The sequence below is a fragment of the Salvelinus alpinus genome, chromosome 2, assembly GCF_045679555.1.
Source record: "Salvelinus alpinus chromosome 2, SLU_Salpinus.1, whole genome shotgun sequence".
NCBI classification, from domain to species: Eukaryota; Metazoa; Chordata; class Actinopteri; order Salmoniformes; family Salmonidae; genus Salvelinus; species Salvelinus alpinus.
Window position 1 is genome coordinate 70,132,549 of NC_092087.1, and position 20,717 is coordinate 70,153,265.

General features: G+C 42.1%; 1 protein-coding gene across 9 annotated transcripts in view; it reads left to right on the forward strand.

Moving 5' to 3' along the window:
• The first annotated feature begins 340 nt into the window (after positions 1-340).
• The window catches only part of LOC139567571 (regulatory-associated protein of mTOR-like), a 194,975-nt gene continuing 174,598 nt past the window's right edge, over positions 341-20,717 (forward strand). For all 9 annotated transcript variants that reach the window (XR_011673424.1, XR_011673425.1, XM_071388929.1 and 6 more), the window contains exons 1-3: positions 341-804; positions 2,351-2,525; positions 18,326-18,428. Coding sequence is in view for 7 of the 9 variants with exons in the window: in XM_071388929.1 (XP_071245030.1) it covers positions 2,358-2,525; positions 18,326-18,428 (271 nt within the window). In the remaining 2 variants the exon portion in view is untranslated. The remainder of the gene's footprint in view (positions 805-2,350; positions 2,526-18,325; positions 18,429-20,717) is intronic.

Consider the following 20,717-nt stretch of genomic DNA (forward strand, 5'->3'; position numbering starts at 1 on the left):
ACTATCTTGAAAGATTTCACTTTAAAACATGATGTAGTCTATAATTGCGCAGTGACCTGGGATAAGGCACTACTTGCACTATCATGGTAGGCCTATGTAGTATGAAATATTACTATAGTGGGGCAAGCTTAATAAAAAGTAAGATTTTCAACAACATGAGTCTCTCAAAATGTACAGGATGCAATAATAAACGTATCTTTTTGAATCGCATTGAGACATCACAACATAACTGTATGGAATATTTAGGACTTGACTTGACTATTTAACTTTTATTTTGATGAAAGGGACATTCACTGACCATGATGACGTTTTTAATGACATCTTCAGTCCAGGCCTGGGTGCTACAGTGCATTGTGGGTCTTTCCCAAGATGGCGGCGCCCTTGCAGAAGTGCTGAACGAGTGTCTCTGGAGAAATAGTTGGAATTGTTTGTTAATTTCACGGCAACTAGTTTACAACACTTGCCACGTCGACACACGTTTGTGTCAGAAGACCATACGACAAGCGTCATTGACAGCTCGAGCCTGACAGCGCGTGGCGTGGTTGTGGCAGAGTGTCCGTGTGAAGATGGGCCTCGTCTCGAGCCCCTTCCCATAGCAAAGAGCAGCCGTGGGGAGAGAAACCGCAGATTTCCCTGCAAACACATACCGGTCGAACTTGGACCTGTCGGGTTCGACATTGTTTACAAATTGTGGACGCTACCGTACAATTTTCTTTCAAGAATTATCTGTGCGACCGCGTCTATAATAGTCAGGAGACGGAAAGGTTTCCCACCCCGTATCGAAGAGGATTCTACCGTGCCAAGGTCTGTACGCTGCACGCCACCCTGTGAAAAAGGCAATTTCTGCACATTTGCTTCACTTGCCAGTCATTATTTTCTAAAACGTTTATCTAACTACTGTAGCTTGCAATTCCACAAGTAACATGAAGCACGTGCAGTTTTACAAGCATGATGTACAAACCTGTGATAACAATACTAGCTAGTTGTCGGCTAAGGGTCTGCTAGTTAGCCAGAAGCTAACCTGTCAAACTCGACCCCGAACTCTAGAACAGCCACGCGCGAGCATGGTTCAACCTCTGCAGTTTGATAACGTTCTACTGATTTCCAATTCTGTTATGTATCATTCTGCAATATGTACTATCCCGTTAGAAAATAGCATTTCCATGTAAGTTAGCCAGTCCATTCTGCATATTATCTACCATTTGACGGCTAAGTTAATTTAAAGGGAATTCACTGGTGAGACGTCATTGTCAGAGTTAAACCTTTTTACACAGCAAATGTTAATCGTGTCGAATGCAAATACTGTAGCTACCAGTTATGTACGTCTTAGAACGATAATATGCTCACTACAGCACATCATGACAAACGAGTCTTGTATGGTTGTACTTTGTTTTGAAGCTAACGCTGTTGAGTTCATATCCCACTCACCAGGGCCACCTGTGGTGAATGGGGTTTAGGGATGTGAGATTGCTGATGTTATTGTCCATGGTATTTATTGGTGGTGGTTTAGCTTTGGGACGGACACAACATCCGGAGTCTGTGTATTGGTTGGACTCCCTGAATTGTGGCTGGCAACAGAAAATAACCCAACCACCAAAAAAACGTTTCCTGTTAACAAAGGCATATGTATAATCTCGAGAAACTGTACTTACCAGATGTAAAGTTAAATGTCTCCCTCGCTATCAAATAAACGTCTGAATCCAACTTTAGCCTGAACAGCACCATATTCATGTTGAGTTAGACAGCAGAAGGCTATTAGGCCATGCAGTTCAAGGGAGACTTCCTAGCACGAAATCTACTGCTGTCTACACAGCTGGAATATGGTGCGGTTCAGACAAGTTGGATTCAGACGTTTATTTGATATCTAGGGTCACATTTCACTTTACGTCTGGTAAGTAGAGCTCCTTGAGATTATACAAATGCCTTTGTTGACAGGAAATGCTTTTTTTGGTGTGGGCAGCTATATTGTGGTAGGGTTATTTAACATTGCCACCCACCAGAACGATTAACAACTCAGGGAGTCCAATCAATGCAGACTTCTGATGTTGAGTCCCAAAGCTAGGTGGTGGTAGTTTTTAACCCAGAGCTGCTCCTCATCTGACTGGTATTGTGAGCTGGTCTATGGCTAAACCAACGCTGCCCAAACTTTCCTAGTCATTAGGAAGCAGAACTTAAAATGGTTGAATAGTTTGGGTCAACAATAGATTGCATCTGATGGATGCATGTTAAATATTTATCATATTCCTCAATGTTACACAAAAACATACTGTACAGCTATATCCTATTATTGAATGAAGAAACCTTTTTTAACATTGACCTCAACCTGACCTCCTCTCCATCTCTCTCTCAGGGCCCTGATGAAAATGGACTCGGAACTGCTGCACTCGCCGGCCGTGTGTCTGGCTGAGGAGGAGGAGGCGGACATGAGCGACTGGAACCTGCCGCTGGCCTTCATGAAGAAACGCCACTCAGAGAAGATCGAGGGCTCCAAGGCCCTGGCCCAGAGCTGGAGGATGAAGGACAGGGTAAGAGACGTCCTTATGGTACCGTTGCTCCCGTTGTCCCAAGTAGAGGTCGACCGATTAATCGGATTGGCCGATTAATTAGGGACGATTTCAAGTTTTCATAATCGGAAATCGGTATTTTTGGACACCTCTTTTTTTTTTTTTACACCTTTATTTAACTAGGCAAGTCAGTTAAGAACACATTCTTATTTTCAATGACGAAATAGGAACGGTGGGTTTAACTGCCTTGTTCAGGGGCAGAACAACAGATTTTTACCTTGTCAGCTCAGAGATTCAATCTTGCAAACTTACAGTTAACTAGTCCAACGCTCTAACCACCTGCCTCTTATTGCACTCCACGAGGAGCCTGCCTGTTACGCGAATGCAGTAAGAAGCCAAGGTAAGTTGCTAGCTAGCATTAAACTTATCTTATAAAAAACAATCAATCATAATCACTAGTTAACTACACATGGTTGATGATATTACTAGTTTATCTAGCGTGTCCTGCGTTGCATATAATCGATGCGGTGCGCATTCGCAGAAAAATAACTGTCGTTGCTCCAACGTGTACCTAACCATAAACATCAATGCCTTTCTTAAAATCAATACACAGAAGTATATATTTTTAAACCTGCATATTTAGCTAAAAGAAATCCAGGTTAGCAGGCAATATTAACCAGGTGAAATTGTGTCACTTCTCTTGCGTTCATTGCACGCAGTCAGGGTATTTGCGATAATAATAAACGTTTTGTTTTCGAAATGATAGTTTCCGAATTCGACCATATTAATGACCAAAGGCTCGTATTTCTGTGTGTTATGTTATAATTAAGTCTATGATTTGATATTTGATAGAGCAGTCTGACTGAGCGATGGTAGGCAGCAGCAGGCTCATAAGCATTCATTCAAACAGCACTTTCGTGCGTTTGCCAGCAGCTCTGAGCAATGCTTCAAGCATTGCGCTGTTCATGACTACAAGCCTATCAACTCCCGAGATTAGGCTGGTGTAACCGATGTGAAATGGCTAGCTAGTTAGCGGGGTGCGCGCTAATAGCGTTTCAAACGCCACTCGCTCTGAGACTTGGAGTAGTTGTTCCCCTTGCTCTGCATGGGTAATGCTGCTTCGAGGGTGGCTGTTGTCGATGTGTTCCTCGTTCGAGCCCAGTTAGGAGCGAGGAGAGGGACGGAAGCTATACTGTTACACTGGCAATACTAAAGTGCCTATAAGAACATCCAATAGACAAAGGTATATGGAATACAAATGGTTTCGAGAGAAATAGTCCTATAAATACTATATTAACTACAACCTAAAACCTCTTACCTTGGAATATTGAAGTCATGTTAAAAGGAACCACCAGCTTTCATATGTTCTCATGTTCTGAGCAAGGAACTTAAACGTTAGCTTTTTTACATGGCACATATTGCACTTTTACTTTCTTCTCCAACACTTTGGTTTTGCATTATTTAAACCAAATTGAACATGTTTCATTATTTATTTGAGGCTAAATAGATTTTTATTGATGTATTATATTAATTTAAAATAGTGTTCTTTCAGTATTGTTGTAATTGTCATTATTACAAATGAATAAATTTGGTTGGTCTTCATTGGTCGTGTTTCTAGGCCCAAGCGAGTCTCTTCTTATTGGTGTCCTTTAGTGGTGGTTTCTTTGCAGCAATTAGACCACGAAGGCCTGATTCACGTAGTCTCCTCTGAACAATTGATGTTGACATGTGTCTGTTACTTGAACTCTGGAGCATTTATTTAGGCTGCATTTTCTGAGGCCGGTAACTGTAATGGACTTATCCTCTGCAGCAAAGGTAACTCTGGGTCTTCCATTCCTGTGGCGGTCCTCATTAGAGCCAGTTTCATCATAGCGCTTGATGGTTTTTGCGACTGCACTTGAAGAAACTTTCAAAGTTCTTGAAATGTACCGTATTGACTGACCATTATGTCTTTAAAGTAAGCTTAAAGTGAGCTGTAATATGGACTTTGTCTTTGACCAAATAGGGGGTATCTTCTGTATACCACCCCGACCTTGTCACATCACAGCTGATTGTCTCAAATGCATTAAGAAGGAAATTTCACAAATCAACTTTTAACAAGGCACATCTGTTAATTGTAATGCAAAACAGGTGACTACCTCATGAAGCTGGTTGAGGGAATGCCAAGTGTGTGCAAAGCTGTCATCAAGGCAAAGGGTGGCTATTTGAAGAATCTCAAATATAAAATACATGTATATTTTTATTTGTTTAACACTTTTGGTTACTACATGATTCCATATGTGTTATTTCATAGTTTTGATTTCTTCACTATTATTCTACAATGTAGAAAATAGTAAGAATAAAGAAAAACCCTTAAATGGGTAGGTGTGTCCAAACTTTTGACTGGTACTGTACATGTGTTCATGCAAGCATCTGTGCGTCCTCGGCCTCAGCCTCAGGCAAACAGTCAATGGATGTAACAGCGTTGCCCCCCGGTGTCATTCAAACTGCCTTTTTTTTTGTTTATTTTGACTTTATTTTGTACTTTTTATTTTTGACCCTCATTCTGTCCCCCGCCCAGCAACTCCTCTCCCACTTGTCTCCAGTTCCACGTTCCAACTTTCAGTTTCCCTCTGTCTGTCCTTCCTATCTCTGCTGGCTACCCTCTTCGGATTTCTATGTGCCAAATGTCTTTCAATTATGCTGTGATGTTTAACATACAATTTGAATCTATTGAATAGAATCTGCACATTGCGAATTGAAGAAAAATACTTTTACTAAGAGTATATTAGTAATTGACTGACCAGGTCTATCCAGATCTACCAACAATGCTATTTCTAAGGCAAGTTTTAGATGAATGTTATGTTTTTTCAGCCATTCCTGAACCTGAGACTTGAAACAGGCTACATAAGGGCAATACCAGAACAAATGGTCTATTGATTCTATATCCTCACAACAAAATCTACAGAGCTGCGATGATTGTATGCCCTAAATATTCAACATTTTGTTGGTGGCAAGAATTCTGTACAATAGTTTTAGCTGATATAGACAAAGTCGTTGTTATATATCAACTCATACATCCTGTGCAATGGAATCGGTATATCAACAATCTCTTGCAATCTGTATGGCAGGAACATCTTGCTATAACATTACCATCATCACGGTCTACTGCTTTAGTAGAGACAATTCGTTCTACAGCGAGACTTCCACATTCAACCTTGTTACGGTTAGCCTTCGTCTATATTGTTCCCCATTTGTAGAAATTCATTATAACTCTGCTTCAGGCCAACCCTAGGCGCTTTGACAGTGGAATTTTAATGTTTTTCTCTAGTAAATGGTGACAGTTGGATTTCTGTGTTTCTATTACACCTGCCAGGGCTTATATGAAAAGTGCTGTTAGATCCCTGCAGCACTAGCTACCTGATTGTTTCATAGAGTCTGTTATGGAGAGCTATGGCGGCAATAATGCGAAGTGTCACATTGCAATACGCTTCGCCGGGTGACTTAGTATCCCTATTGGCAAGACATTCACCCAAATGACATTAACACACGTTTGCTAATATGACATAGAAATTAGGCTTCTACACTGTGCTTCAGGCGCTGAATTATATTGTAACCATAAACATTTAATTCATATATTAATTCCAAAACAGGAGAGATTCTTTGGGGTAAGACAAAGGTACATTCTTTCTCTAACACTGCTAGAAAATATGCCTAAATAATTTAGGCTAGTTTATGTTCTACAAAGAATACATTGTTTTGCATCAATTCATTTAATTACTCTACCCGTTTTGATTGTGTGTGTCAGGGTTCCCCAGCTGGCGGCCTCCCCCATGGGTGATTGACATTTTTTTATTAGAATTTTTGCAAAACATTTTTATTTTATTTGTATTGTTGGACATAATACTGTAATTAAAAAATAAATAATAATCTGTTCCAAAGTATTCCCACACATAATATAACTATATGTGATCCTATGCTAATGTAAGCACGTTTTGAAATCGTTTTATTCAAATATCTTTGGGCTTACGGTCAATATGCTGTCTACAAATGATTTGTAATTATGTTCTGACCATCCGCTCAAGAAAAAAATCTGCCTAATGCCCCTGGCCTACTGTTATTTACTACAGGGTGATCTACAGTGCCCTCCTGAATTATTGGAACCCTATGTAAATATGAACAAAAAATGCCGTGAATAAATGTCATTGTTTATCTGCTTGATCTGACACTCAAAATATCATAGCAGTCTAACCTTTTTGAGTTAAAATTGTTCAAAGAAATAAATCGTCAGCCAGAAATAATTATTTTATTCAAAAACATGCATCTCACAATTATTGGCACTCCTGCGTTTAGTACTTTGTGCACCCTCCCTTTTCCAAGATAACAGTATGGAGTCGTCTCCTATAATGTTTGATGAGGTGGGAGAACACACAGGAAGGGATTTGAGACCATTCCTCCATAGAGAAACTCTCCAGATCTTTCAGAGTCCTTGGTCCTCGCTTGTGGACTCTCCTCTTCAGCTCACCCCACAGGTTTTCAATTTCGTTTAGGTCAGGGGACTGGGATGGCCATTGCAAAAGCTTGATTCTATAGTCAGTGAACAATTTTTTGTTGCTTGATGCTTTGGATCGTTGTCCTGCTGGAAGATCCAACAGCCACCCAGGTTTTGACTTAAAATCTCCTGGTACTTGGAGTCCATGATGCCAGGTGTCCTAACAAGGTTCCCAGGGCCTTTGGAAGTAAAACAGCACCACAACATCACAGCTCCACAACCATACTTCACAGTGGGGATTAGGTTATTTTCTGCAGAGCTCTTTTTACGCCAAACCCAGCTCTGGTGTTTGTTTCCAAAAAGCTCTATTTTAGTCTCATCAGACCATAGAACATAGTTTCAATCAAACCTGGTTCCAATGACATTTAGCAAACTCCAGGGGCTTCCGTTTGTGGGTTGGTGACAGCAGAGTCTTTCTTCTGGCCACCCTTCCAAATAACTTGTTGGCATATAGGTGGTGATTTTAATTGTAGCTTTGGAGACTTGATGTAACCAACTTTTGCAATTCTCTAACTGCGGTCCTTGGGCAAAAACAATTCCACTTGAGCCATCCCTTTCAATGTGCATTGGGGGCAAAATACACTTGCGTCTTCTTCCAGGCAGGTTCATCACAGCTCCAGTTGTTAAACATTTCTTAGTTATTGCCCTAATAGTGGCTATGAGTATTTTTTACAGGTGTAGCTATCTTTTTATAGCCTTTGCCTGATTTGTGAAGGTCAAAACCCTTTTTGTTTCATTTAATTTGTCTTTGGCCTTTCTGATGTTGATGGATGACGTAAGGGAGTTTAGCCTGTGTCACCTCATAATTATACCCCAGTGAAACAGGAACTCATGGATGAACACAAGTTCCCAAAGATTCATATGTAACTTTAAAAAGTAATATCTTAATCGGAATATACATCAATTAGATTTTGTTCATAAGGATTTTTAGGGGTGCCAATAACTGTGACCCATATTTTTAAATAAAATAATTATTTATTGATGATTTTTCTTTGAACAATTTTAACTCAATTAAAGGTTAGATTCATATGATATTTTGAGTGTAAGATCAAGCTGATAAACAACATTTAAATTTTTTCACAGCCATTTTTGTTCATATTTACCTAGGGTGCCAATCATGGTCCTGATAGCTAGCTGGCCATGATCCTGCTGATTTCCCACGATGCAGCACATAATTTACGGGCCACTATTTTGACTCCAAGGTCGCGGGTTGGGGCGGCAGGTAGCCTAGTGGTCAGTAACTTAGAGGATGCTAGATCGAATCCCCGAGCTGACAAGGTGAAAATCTGTCGTTCTTCCCCTGAACAAGGCAGTTAATCCACTGTTCCTAGGCCATCATTGTAAATAAGAATTTGTTCTTAACTGACTTGCCTAGTTGGGTAAATAACAATTCAGGAGGGCGCTGTAGATTGACAGTGATGGATGATAATGTTAGGGGTGGTACTAGGGTCACCATTGGTTGTGTATTTTAAGAGTTAAAGCTGTTGAGAGGAGTGTGTTGTGATGGGGCTATCAAGTGGCCCGTAAATGATGTGCTGCATCGTGGGAAATCAGCAGGATCATGGCCAGCTAGCTACTACACTACAGACACTGTTGGGCTATCTCAGGATGAGAGGTGGCAGGCTGCCCAATTACAAGGCCCATTGGTCAAGGTGGAGTCCGGTCCCTGTGGAGATGTCTGTAATTGAGTTGTGACCATGTCGATGTGTGTGGTGCGCTCATGAAGCAAAGCGGTTTGTGTGTGTGTATACACCTGCTAGTATAGTGCAAGTTTGTGAATGATTCCGATGCAGGATAGGCCTTCAGAAACTCTATCATGGTCGGCCTAGTTGCTGCTACGAATCCCACAAACTCTGCCTCCCTGTTGGGCTGGTCTATGGCTGTTTCTGTGTGCTATATGGCTGTGTTTGTGGTATTGGGCTTTATGGGAGAGCTATGTTAATTATGGTACCCCAGAATAGTCATGGGTTTTCCTCTGTCCTTGTCAGGGATAGAGGATGGGCTAGAGTCCTCTGAAAGGATACATTTACATTTACATTTAAGTCATTTAGCAGACGCTCTTATCCAGAGCGACTTACAAATTGGTGCATTCACCTTATGATATCCAGTGGAACAACCACTTTACAATAGTGCATCTAACTCTTTTAAGGGGGGGGGGGTTAGAAGGATTACTTTATCCTATCCTAGGTATTCCTTAAAGAGGTGGGGTTTCAGGTGTCTCCGGAAGGTGGTGATTGACTCCGCTGACCTGGCGTCGTGAGGGAGTTTGTTCCACCATTGGGGTGCCAGAGCAGCGAACAGTTTTGACTGGGCTGAGCGGGAACTGTACTTCCTCAGAGGTAGGGAGGCGAGCAGGCCAGAGGTGGATGAACGCAGTGCCCTTGTTTGGGTGTAGGGCCTGATCAGAGCCTGAAGGTACGGAGGTGCCGTTCCCCTCACAGCTCCGTAGGCAAGCACCATGGTCTTGTAGCGGATGCGAGCTTCAACTGGAAGCCAGTGGAGAGAGCGGAGGAGCGGGGTGACGTGAGAGAACTTGGGAAAGTTGAACACCAGACGGGCTGCGGCGTTCTGGATGAGTTGTAGGGGTTTAATGGCACAGGCAGGGAGCCCAGCCAACAGCGAGTTGCAGTAATCCAGACGGGAGATGACAAGTGCCTGGATTAGGACCTGCGCCGCTTCCTGCGTGAGGCAGGGTCGTACTCTGCGAATGTTGTAGAGCATGAACCTACAGGAACGGGTCACCGCCTACATTGTAACACTGAATGACATTCAGGCGCTGTGACATGGAGCAGTGTGAGACAAACCAACCCTAACCCCAAAGTACACGGTTAGTAGACCTGACTCATTGAGGAGAACCCCAACGGTTCCTTATTAGATGTTTATGGCTCGCTCACCCCCTGCCTGAACTGGGACTATAGAGTGAGCTGTTAGTGGATGAGCAGTGGCTCACTGGAGAGAGAGAGGCTAGGTAGAGTAAACCAGGTCGGATAGCGCCCTGTACAGAACAGCCAGACTTGAATCTACTAAACCAGAGAGAGGAGACTCTTGTTCATATCCGTGTCCAATACATAAGCACACAATAGCAGATCCATTTGAGGAGCTATGCCATGTACAGGGCTTGACCCTGATGTGATGCTCTAGACCAGGGTTTCCCAAACTCGGTCCTGGGGCCCCCTCTGGGTGAACGTTTTTGCCTTAGCACTACACAGCTCATTTAAATAACCAACTCCTCATCAAAATTTGATCATTTGAAACAGCTGTGTAGTGCTATGGCAAACACCTAGTGGGGCCCACAGGACCAAGTTTAGGAAACCCTTCTCTAGATGTGACCCCTGGAGTTAAACATCAGTATGGCTTGTATAAGAGTAGTATCGGAAACCCAGAGCTAAGAGCAACAGCACTAAGTCTGGGATTAATGGCAGATTGCCATAACTTCCAAAAGAAAAAAAAATCTGGATGTTTCTCTTCAGACTGACTCTCCCAACAAATCACAAGGCAGACATGCCTGAATGTTGTAATTCAAAACCAAAGTTTGCAGGCGAAACCATTGTGGTGGTTTAAGTGAAGGTGGTTGACGCAAACTAGCCACTTGCGAAATGCACTCATTAAAAATAACCTCTATGATCTCCATCTTCCTAGATACTATTTTGTGTCCTGGTGATGTTTAACGCTATGGTAACAAGTGGATAAGGCAGTGATGTAGGAAAGCAGGATGTCCCAACTCCGCCCTTTCCTCTATGCCAAACTGATGTATAATTAGACATGTGAGCCAGAACATTGATAGGCCTACGTTGTGGGAGGCAACCCGTCTGTCTAGAAAGGCTAGTACGAGAGGTCCGACCTAGACCCACCAGAGAGATGCACTTCATCTCTTCTGTTTTCTATCCTGATTTCTCAGGGACTGCTGTGGATAACAGCAGAACATTTGATACATTCCTCAGATATGAAAACCTAGAAGGGATGCCCATTTCAAATGTTTCCAGGAAGCAAGTTATGAGATTTGCCATGCCCCCCCCCCCCCCCCCCCAGGGGTTCAGCTGCATGGCCTGACCTCCATGGTATGTTTAGGAAAGAATATCAATCGTCGTCTGTGTTTAAGCGGATAAGCTTGACTTCAACACACTGCCTTCATTTCCGAGCTCTTTCTCCATGACACCGTTCATAAGAGATGTTCCACCAACGACATGTGATGGTGAGGCCTGATGTCTGTCTGTGTATCAGATGATCCCTGACCCATGTGCCCACACAGTTGTTGATTCAGCACGCGAGACCGCACCCCTGTCCTGTCTCAGTTCCTCGTTAGAGGGACGCGGAGGCCGCACACATGGTCACACACACGTGGCACGAGATGGAGAGAGAGGAATATAATGATCCCATCTTACAATACAATAAATCAATACTAAATTGACGTCCACACCATTGTAGCAGGAGCGAAATGAGGCAGGTGTGCTATTTAGAATGTTTTTTGGTCTTAATCAGTAATCCATCATGAATTAATTAACTGCACACAGGAAATTAACTAGGCCAATTAGACATGCGGCCATTGACCTCTTAAAAGGATATCTGGGTTCTGTCAAAATCGGAGCTAGTCATTTGAAATCAATGCAGATGAGCGCTTCAATGAACCAACCACCTCTGCTTACTCTAAAGTACTGGCTTTCCAACAATGATTTCCACACATCCTCAAAAACACACTGCAATATCAAGCCCACTAATTGCATTACTTTGCTTTCTGCTGGGCTGGCTTCCTCCGTCTTTGCCATTATTTTCATCCTTTAAAAATATCTCGGTTCACCATGCAAAATTACTATATAATCGCCATGATAACCAGTGAATCTTTTTCAGGAGAGCAGTAAATCCAGGCTGAATAGCAGTCTGATCCAGGTACTGTAGATAGTTTTTGACGTGAATGTGGAGTGCCTCTGGCGTGAATGTGGAGTGCCTCTGGCGTGAATGTGGAGTGCCTCTGGCGTGAATGTGGAGTGCCTTTGGGCTCAAATTCAGATCTGTATCAGAAGGACACATGAATGCGGAGATGAGCAGTTGGATGTCATTTCTACGCTGTATTTGTTGTAGTCCAATTGCTCACGTTTTGACTACAACATTACCTCTTTAGGAACTCTATCGATATCAGCAGCTGCTGTGGCCTATTGTTGTGTGTGTTTGAGACCTGAGTGTGTGTGTGTGTGCGTGTGTGTGCACGCACACAAAGTGTGTTGTCTTTTTAAACTGGTAATTGGGTTTGGTAACTCCCCCTCTCATGAATAATCATGCATGGGACTCCAGGGAACTTTGAGCCATCCCCTCCCTTCCTCCGATCCAGCACCTCGGCCCATACGGATCAATGGCCAGTGACTATTCCATTTGCTAGGCCTGCTATAAATTAAGGCTATTTAAACAGAGGGGAAATCGATCTCCCCCGTGCCAGGGCAAGGCCTAGCAGGCTGGACGGCCTTGGAGATTGCAGCATCAGCTTGGGCCACTCACTTTATCGCCAGCAGGACACACATTAGGGCACAGTCACACTCTGATACACGTTCATTATCACAATCCCTTGGAATCTGTCTTGAAGTTTCTCTGTGTTTTCCATTTGGCTATCCTTGACCAATAGTTAAGTACCGGTGCCATTCACCTGTATGATAGTGAGCATTGTGAACAAGTCCAAAAAACCAGATTGAACCAAAGTCCGCTTCAGCTTTCACCCTACTCCTCCCCTGTTATCTCTCTCTCTCTCTCCCCCTCTGCGCTGCTCCGAACAGGATTTATGGGATTATTGGAAATCCATGAGGTCCAGGAGACGTGTATTAAAATGTAATTTTGTTTAGGCTTTCCTTCAGATTAATGTTAACAATTATGGAGGACCACCCTCTTCAGAAGGAGACCATTGTTATGGAGGATCAGAGCCTCTCCCCAGGGGGGCAAGACTTAGCCTCCACCTTTTCATTCCCTTTTTTCCCTCCCTTTTCTCCCCCTGTTCAGTGTTTATCTTCTATATTTTTAAACACAGAAAAGATTCAAAAGTGTATTAAAGCATCGCACTTTTTTGTACTGAGCTTGCTGCAACACGTACAGATTCTTGTCCCGATTCCCTTCATTTGTGGTTTCTGTGCTGGCTTGTAGCCCTCTGATACTTAATGAGCTTACCCAAATCCAATAGTCATTTCATTATTTCGGTGGCTAAAAACCGCCGCAAAATAACTGCCTACCAAACCACTAGAATATTAAAGAACCTGTCACAAGCCAAACATGTTTCTCTGCACAAGGCAAGCATCTTAGATTTGTCCCAAGTGGCACCCTATTTCATGTATAGTGCACTACTTTTGACCAGGACCCCTAGGGTTGCAGCGCTTGTGTCTCCTCCAGTTGGAATGTATGATATCAATAGGGGGACAATAGACTTTTCCACTGAAGTGAGAAATGAATGGGATTCAATCAATGGGAGCCAACATCTGGCTGCTGTCAAATGACTCCGACAGAGATTCTACCTCCCCATTTGTCTCAATTGTCTTTTTTATTTATTTTTTCATGCCAATTTCAGTGTTTTATTAGTCGCTCGCATATGATGTCGTTGGGAAACAAATCATTTCATTAGGGTTGTTTTATTGTGATGGTAATTACCTTAGTTTCCCGTGCCAGGCTGCAGTAATGTTGCTGGTGAATTAGTGGGGTGCTGAACAACGCCAAGTCAGGACAGAACGTCTGGCATGAACGTACCTCACCTCTAAAACTGATCTACAGGTGATGATTTGTGGTTGGGTGTGTGTGTGTGAATGGGTATTGGTAGACAGTTTGAAAGCCAGGACCTGCTTTTGGTGCTTGACTGTAAACCGTGTGGGTGCTTTTGTAGGTAGCTATGCCATCTTCAGTTTGACCAAACAACTCAAAGACACTGGAAGAATAATTGCAGTCACAAATGCTTACAGCTGTTTTCAAGTCAGTCAGTTAGGGCACTCCTTACCCATTGCGGCCATAACTATTTTTTGTAAAAATAGGAAAGAAGATATTTGCTATCTTCGCCAGAAATTCAACACTACATTTTTTTCCAGGGATAGCTGTAAAACCCGCATACTGTAGACTGGGTGCGTCCGAAATGGCACCCTATTCCCTATAGAGTACACTACTTTTGACCAGAGCCCAATGGGATGCAGCTTTTGTAGATTATTTGACGCTGGGCTGAAAATTCACCCAGGTGTGTTGTCATTTCAGCTATAGTATCTTTAAATGGCACGTCCCAACTGACTTATCCCCACTGGGGTCAATGTATAAGAAAGTAGTCATGCCTACCGGAGGTTAGTGTAGTGAAAGTATGGCCTCTATTAGTGAGGGATCCTATGGGACAGAGATGGGATTCACATCCACACTCCAATGGGTTTGATTAGAGTTGGAACCACAATGTTGTGGGAAATGCCATGAGTTTCTTTCCCCCTCTCAGCTTTGCTCACTCCGCAAGCTCCTCCTGCACTTGTGTGAGATCCATCTGAGACCTACCTGCATCTTTTATTGTCTCCTGTATCTTGACCTCTACTCCCGTCTCTGCTTTGTGTGTGTGTGTTAGGGCTGTCCCCGACCTAAAAACAATCTTGTTCGATTCTATGTTGCGATCTTCAGTGAAAAATGATTATTTTGGTCTAATGCTTAGTTGAGAAAGTACGTGCAGTTGAAATTGTCATAGAAATTTCCAGGATGATGAAAGGACGTCTTTTCCTGAAGTTGAAATCAGGTAAAGTTTTGATTCTGAATGAAAGTTGAAAAGACGTCATTTACATTTTGTTGAAAGGACATCTTTTTTTGGTAATTAATTCTATACCCAAATTTCAACTGCACATAGAATGCGTAATACATTGAGAATGTGTTACGCATTCTATCACAGTAATGCATTTTAAATCTATTCAATATAGGAAAGAGGCGCCAACTAAAGATTGCAACAGAATATGTATTGTTGCTTCCATCTGTCCCATGCACTTAAGTTTGTTTTTCAAAAGCTTTTAAATTGGCAGCGACTTTGAAAGGAGTCCAACCAACAGACCACTTCAACAACATTCTCAGTAACAGTTACAGATATGTTTCTTTCTTTCTATGACTGATATGTTGTTTATCTAACTTAGTTGAATGCACTGACTGTCAGTCGGTCTGGATAACAGCGTATGACCAAAACGTCCAGGAAATATGTCTTTTCATCTTTCATTCAGAACCTTAAACCTGCCTTTTTTTGGGGGATGTATTTAACCAAATAAATCTTACTGGTTGATGTCATTGGGAAATTTTACATGGAAATTCTCCCTGGTCCCTAAACGTGTTTGCGCCGTGAGAGAAAGCAGAAATGAAAGAACTTTACATATGTCAACTAGATGTATGTATTCATTCTATAATTTTCTGACATTCTGGTGAGCAAGGATTTATTTAGTATTCTAGAGCATCAAGTAATGACAAGAGAAGCTGCATATTTGTAATTTTAGACAAGTTGTCTAACAAATAACCTACTTAATGTCAAATGATGAGCATAAAAAATATCTAAATGATGCTCAACTTTTTTTGTTGTTGTCCCCTGTCAAAAAATTAACAACTGACGTCCCGGGGCAAATTAGGAATATTATTTTTATTCTATGATACAGGGATACTAGTGAGTGGAATGTCAAAGCTGCATGTAAACGGCTTATCCTGAAATAATACCTTAATCGGGATTGGGCTATTATTCAGAATACTATGTGCATGTAAACGTGGTCACTGACGTGAGCTTGCTCATTGACTATTACTCAGGCGTTGAGAAAAGATGCACAAGGCTAGTAACACAAGGGTAGGAGCTCCTCAAGTAAAATCAGTGCAGGGTTTGACTGCCCTCTCTGTTCTCTCTCTCTGTTTGTGTATGTCCATGTGTGCCCCAATGGATCAATCTGTGTTCAGGTGCACATGTTTACCTGACCCTGTTTCCTGTCCCCCTGGGCTACAGTAAATTGCCTGGTAGGGGCAGTAGCTACAGAACTCTGCTAACCACCATAGATCAGGCACATATTGAATTCAATACCCTTCTGTCTGCAATGAGCTTCGGCCTTTCTGTTCGTCAGCTACAGAGTTCCATTAACTTCAGTTATCCAGGCACACATTCAATTAAATACACTTCAATAGACCTTTCTTGGAAAGTCCTTGGGAGACAAATCAATCACCTGTAAAGGTGATCTTTCTTTCTGATGTATCATTAAGCGATATCTGGGCAAGGTTTATATACGGAGTTGTGACTGCTTTTTACATAAAAAAAAATATATATTTTTATTACAGAAAGCACATGAACACTGAATCGTGACTTGTATCGGAGTCGTGACAGTCTACAGACTTCTAAGAGAAGTTTGTGTTAAGTTCTTCCCTCCTCTCCAAGCAGAACCCTTTTGGTGTGTTCTCTATAGTCTTGGCATAGTGTGGTACCCAGCCTCAGTCTTGCTGATAGACAACATGGCGCTTCACTCTCCAGATCAGGTCAGCAGCACTGAGTGGTTCAGAATTGCAAAGTCACGTCAGGCTATGCCAACTATACAGACCTGCCAATGGATCCATCCATGCCAGAGGGCAAGGTCAAAATAGTGTGTATGGCTGTCCAAAAAAACGATCTTACCCCAGGACACCTCAAGTAATGAAAAATACAAAATAAATGCAGGAGCACTTTTTCCCAATATTTGAAGGACAAACAAGGGGCTGACGTTTCGCCGTGTCCGACGCCTACGGGAGCTCGAGTGTGTGTACAAATAGAAGGCCAAACCCACCAATGGTGTGCGTGGCCAAAGAGCTTCATTTCCATGTCATCTGACCATAGCACTGTCTGGAGTTTGCTAAATGGCATTGGCACCGGTGCTATGGTCATATGACACGAAAATAAAGGTCACCAGCGGTGGGTTTAGCCTTTGAAAGAACAATTCATATGGAGAAATAGCTCATCCCTACTCTAAAATATGGTGCTGGATAGGGATGTAACAATTCAACTATATGCATTAGACCTGTGAGGGAAAAATTACGTATTCACCTTATTTGTTGGCTATGTAACAATTATTTACTTAACGAACAGTAAGATATTTCTGTCTTGCTAATGCTGTGTTTTATGGTCTCCACTCTAGCACCCTGCAGCAAGTCTGGTTGTTGAGGACATGGGTTCTACTAGAGATAGCTTGAAGCTGACAATTGATTTGTGTTGGTGATAAAAACTTAAAAGCTAGCATTCCTTAGACAAGATGTGTGTGTGTGTGTGTGTGTGTGTGTGTGACTCGAGATAGAGAGAGCCTGGAAGAGTTAAGAACAATGCCACATTGTCTCATCTTCCTGGCATCTGGGAAACTGAAAGACCATCCTGTGTAGATAACCAAGGTGCCTTATGGGAAGGTTAGAAGTGACTGACTAAGCAATCTTGGTATCAGCTATATAAAAACTGTGCATCATCTGTAAAGGCTAGACTCTCAGCCTAACAGTCATTCAAGACTGGTGGGCTGACGGTCTCATTATTGCAATAATTAATCGATATTAATTAAAGATGATTGTTTGAAGAAAAATGTAGCATGCATCTGCCAGAAAATCGATTCAATCGCCGTTTCACTTTATTTTTGGCTCATATTACATTCTTTCTACCTTACGAAAATACCCTCCTATTGGGACAACTGATGCGTCCACTCCTTCAGTGTGGAACTAAGCCTGTATCTGTGAGTCATTTTGCATGCCAAACAACCCAAGGCAATATCAGTAGCCTAGTCAAACTGAGCACCGTGCCCAGCTTCGCCAGGTAGACGGCCTGTTCCTGATCTTGCACATCTGCACGGCACCTTCAGCATTCAAATGCTAAAATGGCTTGTGTGATATTATGCTATTAGTAGAGTGACAACCAATGTCATTTGCTAGGTTATTGTTATCTATGCGCTGTTGAAAATGATGTTTTACCGGAATAAAAGTCAACTACCAGAGGAAAGTTAATTATTACTAGAGGAAAGTGGGAGAACAAAAAACGTAGGCTACATTGCCCCTCGATACGTATCGAATCGTCTTGAAAGGAAAAAATGCACATCTGATATTAAATTGAAGGACAATCAAGAGGCTGACATTGTTGTCAGATGCCTGCCTCAGAGCCGTGTAGTGCGTGTATGAGGAGTCAAGAGTCTGAGCCTCTCTCTGAAATGTGAACGTCCTTCACACAAATAATGTAAATAAACAGGGTGTCTCTTCACTCTGTATATGAGTGCATGTGTTTATATGAGATATAATCCCAATAAAGTGTGTGTGCAGAGGCATGTGTATTGACTTCTGTCTCCCCCCCCCCCAGATGAAGACAGTGAGTGTGGCCCTGGTGTTGTGTCTCAACGTGGGGGTGGACCCTCCTGACGTGGTCAAGACGTCACCCTGCGCCAGACTGGAGTGCTGGATCGGTAAGAACACACAAACACACACACTTGCATAACCTATTCCATACTCAAAACACACATAAATAATTAAGAATGATAAAGCCATTATTATATTAAACAAGACATACCTATAGGAAACATTGGCTTTCTTCTAATGTGTCCAACCTTCTCCCCAACCCATGTTGCCTTGAAAGTATGTCCTGAGCTCCTAGTTGATGTTCCGGGCGCTGAAAGAACCGCGTATCCAGTATAACTTGGAGATAACCCCGTCAGTGAGCATTATGCGACCTCAGCATTCAAAAACATCATATTCGATGCACTTCCCGAAGGGCTTATTTGCAGTGTGTCATTTCCGCCTGTAGCTGTAGCCTTCATGCGCCAGGATATTTTTGGGAAGCACGAAGAGGATAAATTCTGTTTCCATTGCTTGTCAGGGACATCACCAGGACTTTGGATAAGTGAGTGCCCCTGGAAAGTTGGTGGGCTAGAATTTCCTGCTCCTATTGCAGGTTTACTATCTGTGTATTCATCCACTCTTGCATTAAAGACATGGGTCGTTTTCTCAGACCCACAAATACAATGATTTGCCGGTACCCCGTCAGTCCCTGGTTTTCAGGGCTGAGCCCCTGGTTATGAATCTCTGGTGACGTCCCTGTTGCTTGTTCTGACCTCCAAGAATAATGAATGCTGAGGGTAGCAGTGCAAGATCCTTTTAGCAGAATATTTATATTATTAGCATATGAACGATTTGCAATTCGATTGCTGGACAATCAAAGCCATCCATCCAACCCATTTATTCAGATCTGGTAGTTGATAGATTGGGCCTAGTTATTGTTCATTAACAGCATACATTTGCATTCATTCACTTAAAATAGCCTATATTATTCTTGTGCAATGTATAGCCTATTTGTACTGTTTGTCTGTCTGGACTGTCTGCCTGTCTTGGTGAGAATCTTAAGTTAATAAAATAATAAAATAGTGTTCTTAAGTTTGTGCCTATTATTATTCCTCGCCGGCCAGGGTAGGGCAGCGCTTTACAACATTCTAATGTTATAGTCTTGGGCATCTCTAAAGCATATTTTTTAAAATTGAAAATGGGAACAATGGGAGAGCTGGACCACTACTGATTTCAAAACAAAATGGACTACTTTCTCATTCATATTGTCAAGACATGAGGTGAGTATCAAAAATAGTTTTAAAAGATGCCCTTGCCTTAAAGTTGAATCTCGGGTAGATCTTTAGTCTGTGTATATATAGTGCGGTAGCAGAGAGAACAGTCTATGATGAGGGTGGCTGGAGTCCTTGGCAATAGTTTGGCTCTTCCTCTGAGCCTAATCATAGGCTGTTACTTTGTCTCTAAAATCACAATGTTTACATTTTTATAGTCATGTCACAGTCATTTTTAACTGAAACGTCCAAATGTCGGCCTTTTACCAAGGTCATTTTGTTTCATGGAATGTTCTAATTTCATGACTGATGAAAGTTCAGTATGCTATAGCCTAATATTCTGCCCATATGAACACATTGGTTTTAGGCCATATAAAGATCAGCTATGCATGATTTAATGAAAAGCAGCAAACAGACACATTGTTTCACTTTAATATAATAATCCAGGGGCTCTACTTTGATTTTTAGAAGAGGGGCGGGCATCTAAAGTTAATTTCCTGCATTTTTACACAATCCAATGTGCCGTCTCTGTTTAGAACAAAAAGTAAGCAAAAATGCCCTCAGTCACCAAGCTAGGTAAGTGATTAATAAGACTGAACTAAATCAAAGGTAATTCAATAATAAATATTGTGTTGCACCTTTAACCAATAGCCTAACAAATGAGCAACTCGTGACTAAAATACAAAGTCTTTTGATGTCTTTTATTAAGACATCCACTTTATCAAATTTCAGCCAGCCTGAGCCAACTCTCCCAACACAATTTCCTCCCCGTTCAGTCACACCCCACTCAGTTTTAGGATCTTAGTGAAACATTGTGTTGGTTTCGGGTGTGTTAGGCCAAGGACAGAGTGACAACTCACAGGACGGCAACCTGGGATTGCCTAAATAGGTATCTCCCCTGAGGTGGGCATGTTTTCAATACAAACTCCTTTAGTCGTGCTGTATTCCATATAAGGCATCCAGACCTTGTAGAAGTTGTTCAGTATACCCTTAGTCTTGTAATATCACATCTAGTGATACATAACTTGACACATGCTGAGATAAAAGAACATACTCTTTGCCAGAATTCAGCCAACCTTCACAAGACCATACAGTGCATTCAGAAAGTATTCAGACCCCTTCACTTTTTCCACATTTTGTTACATT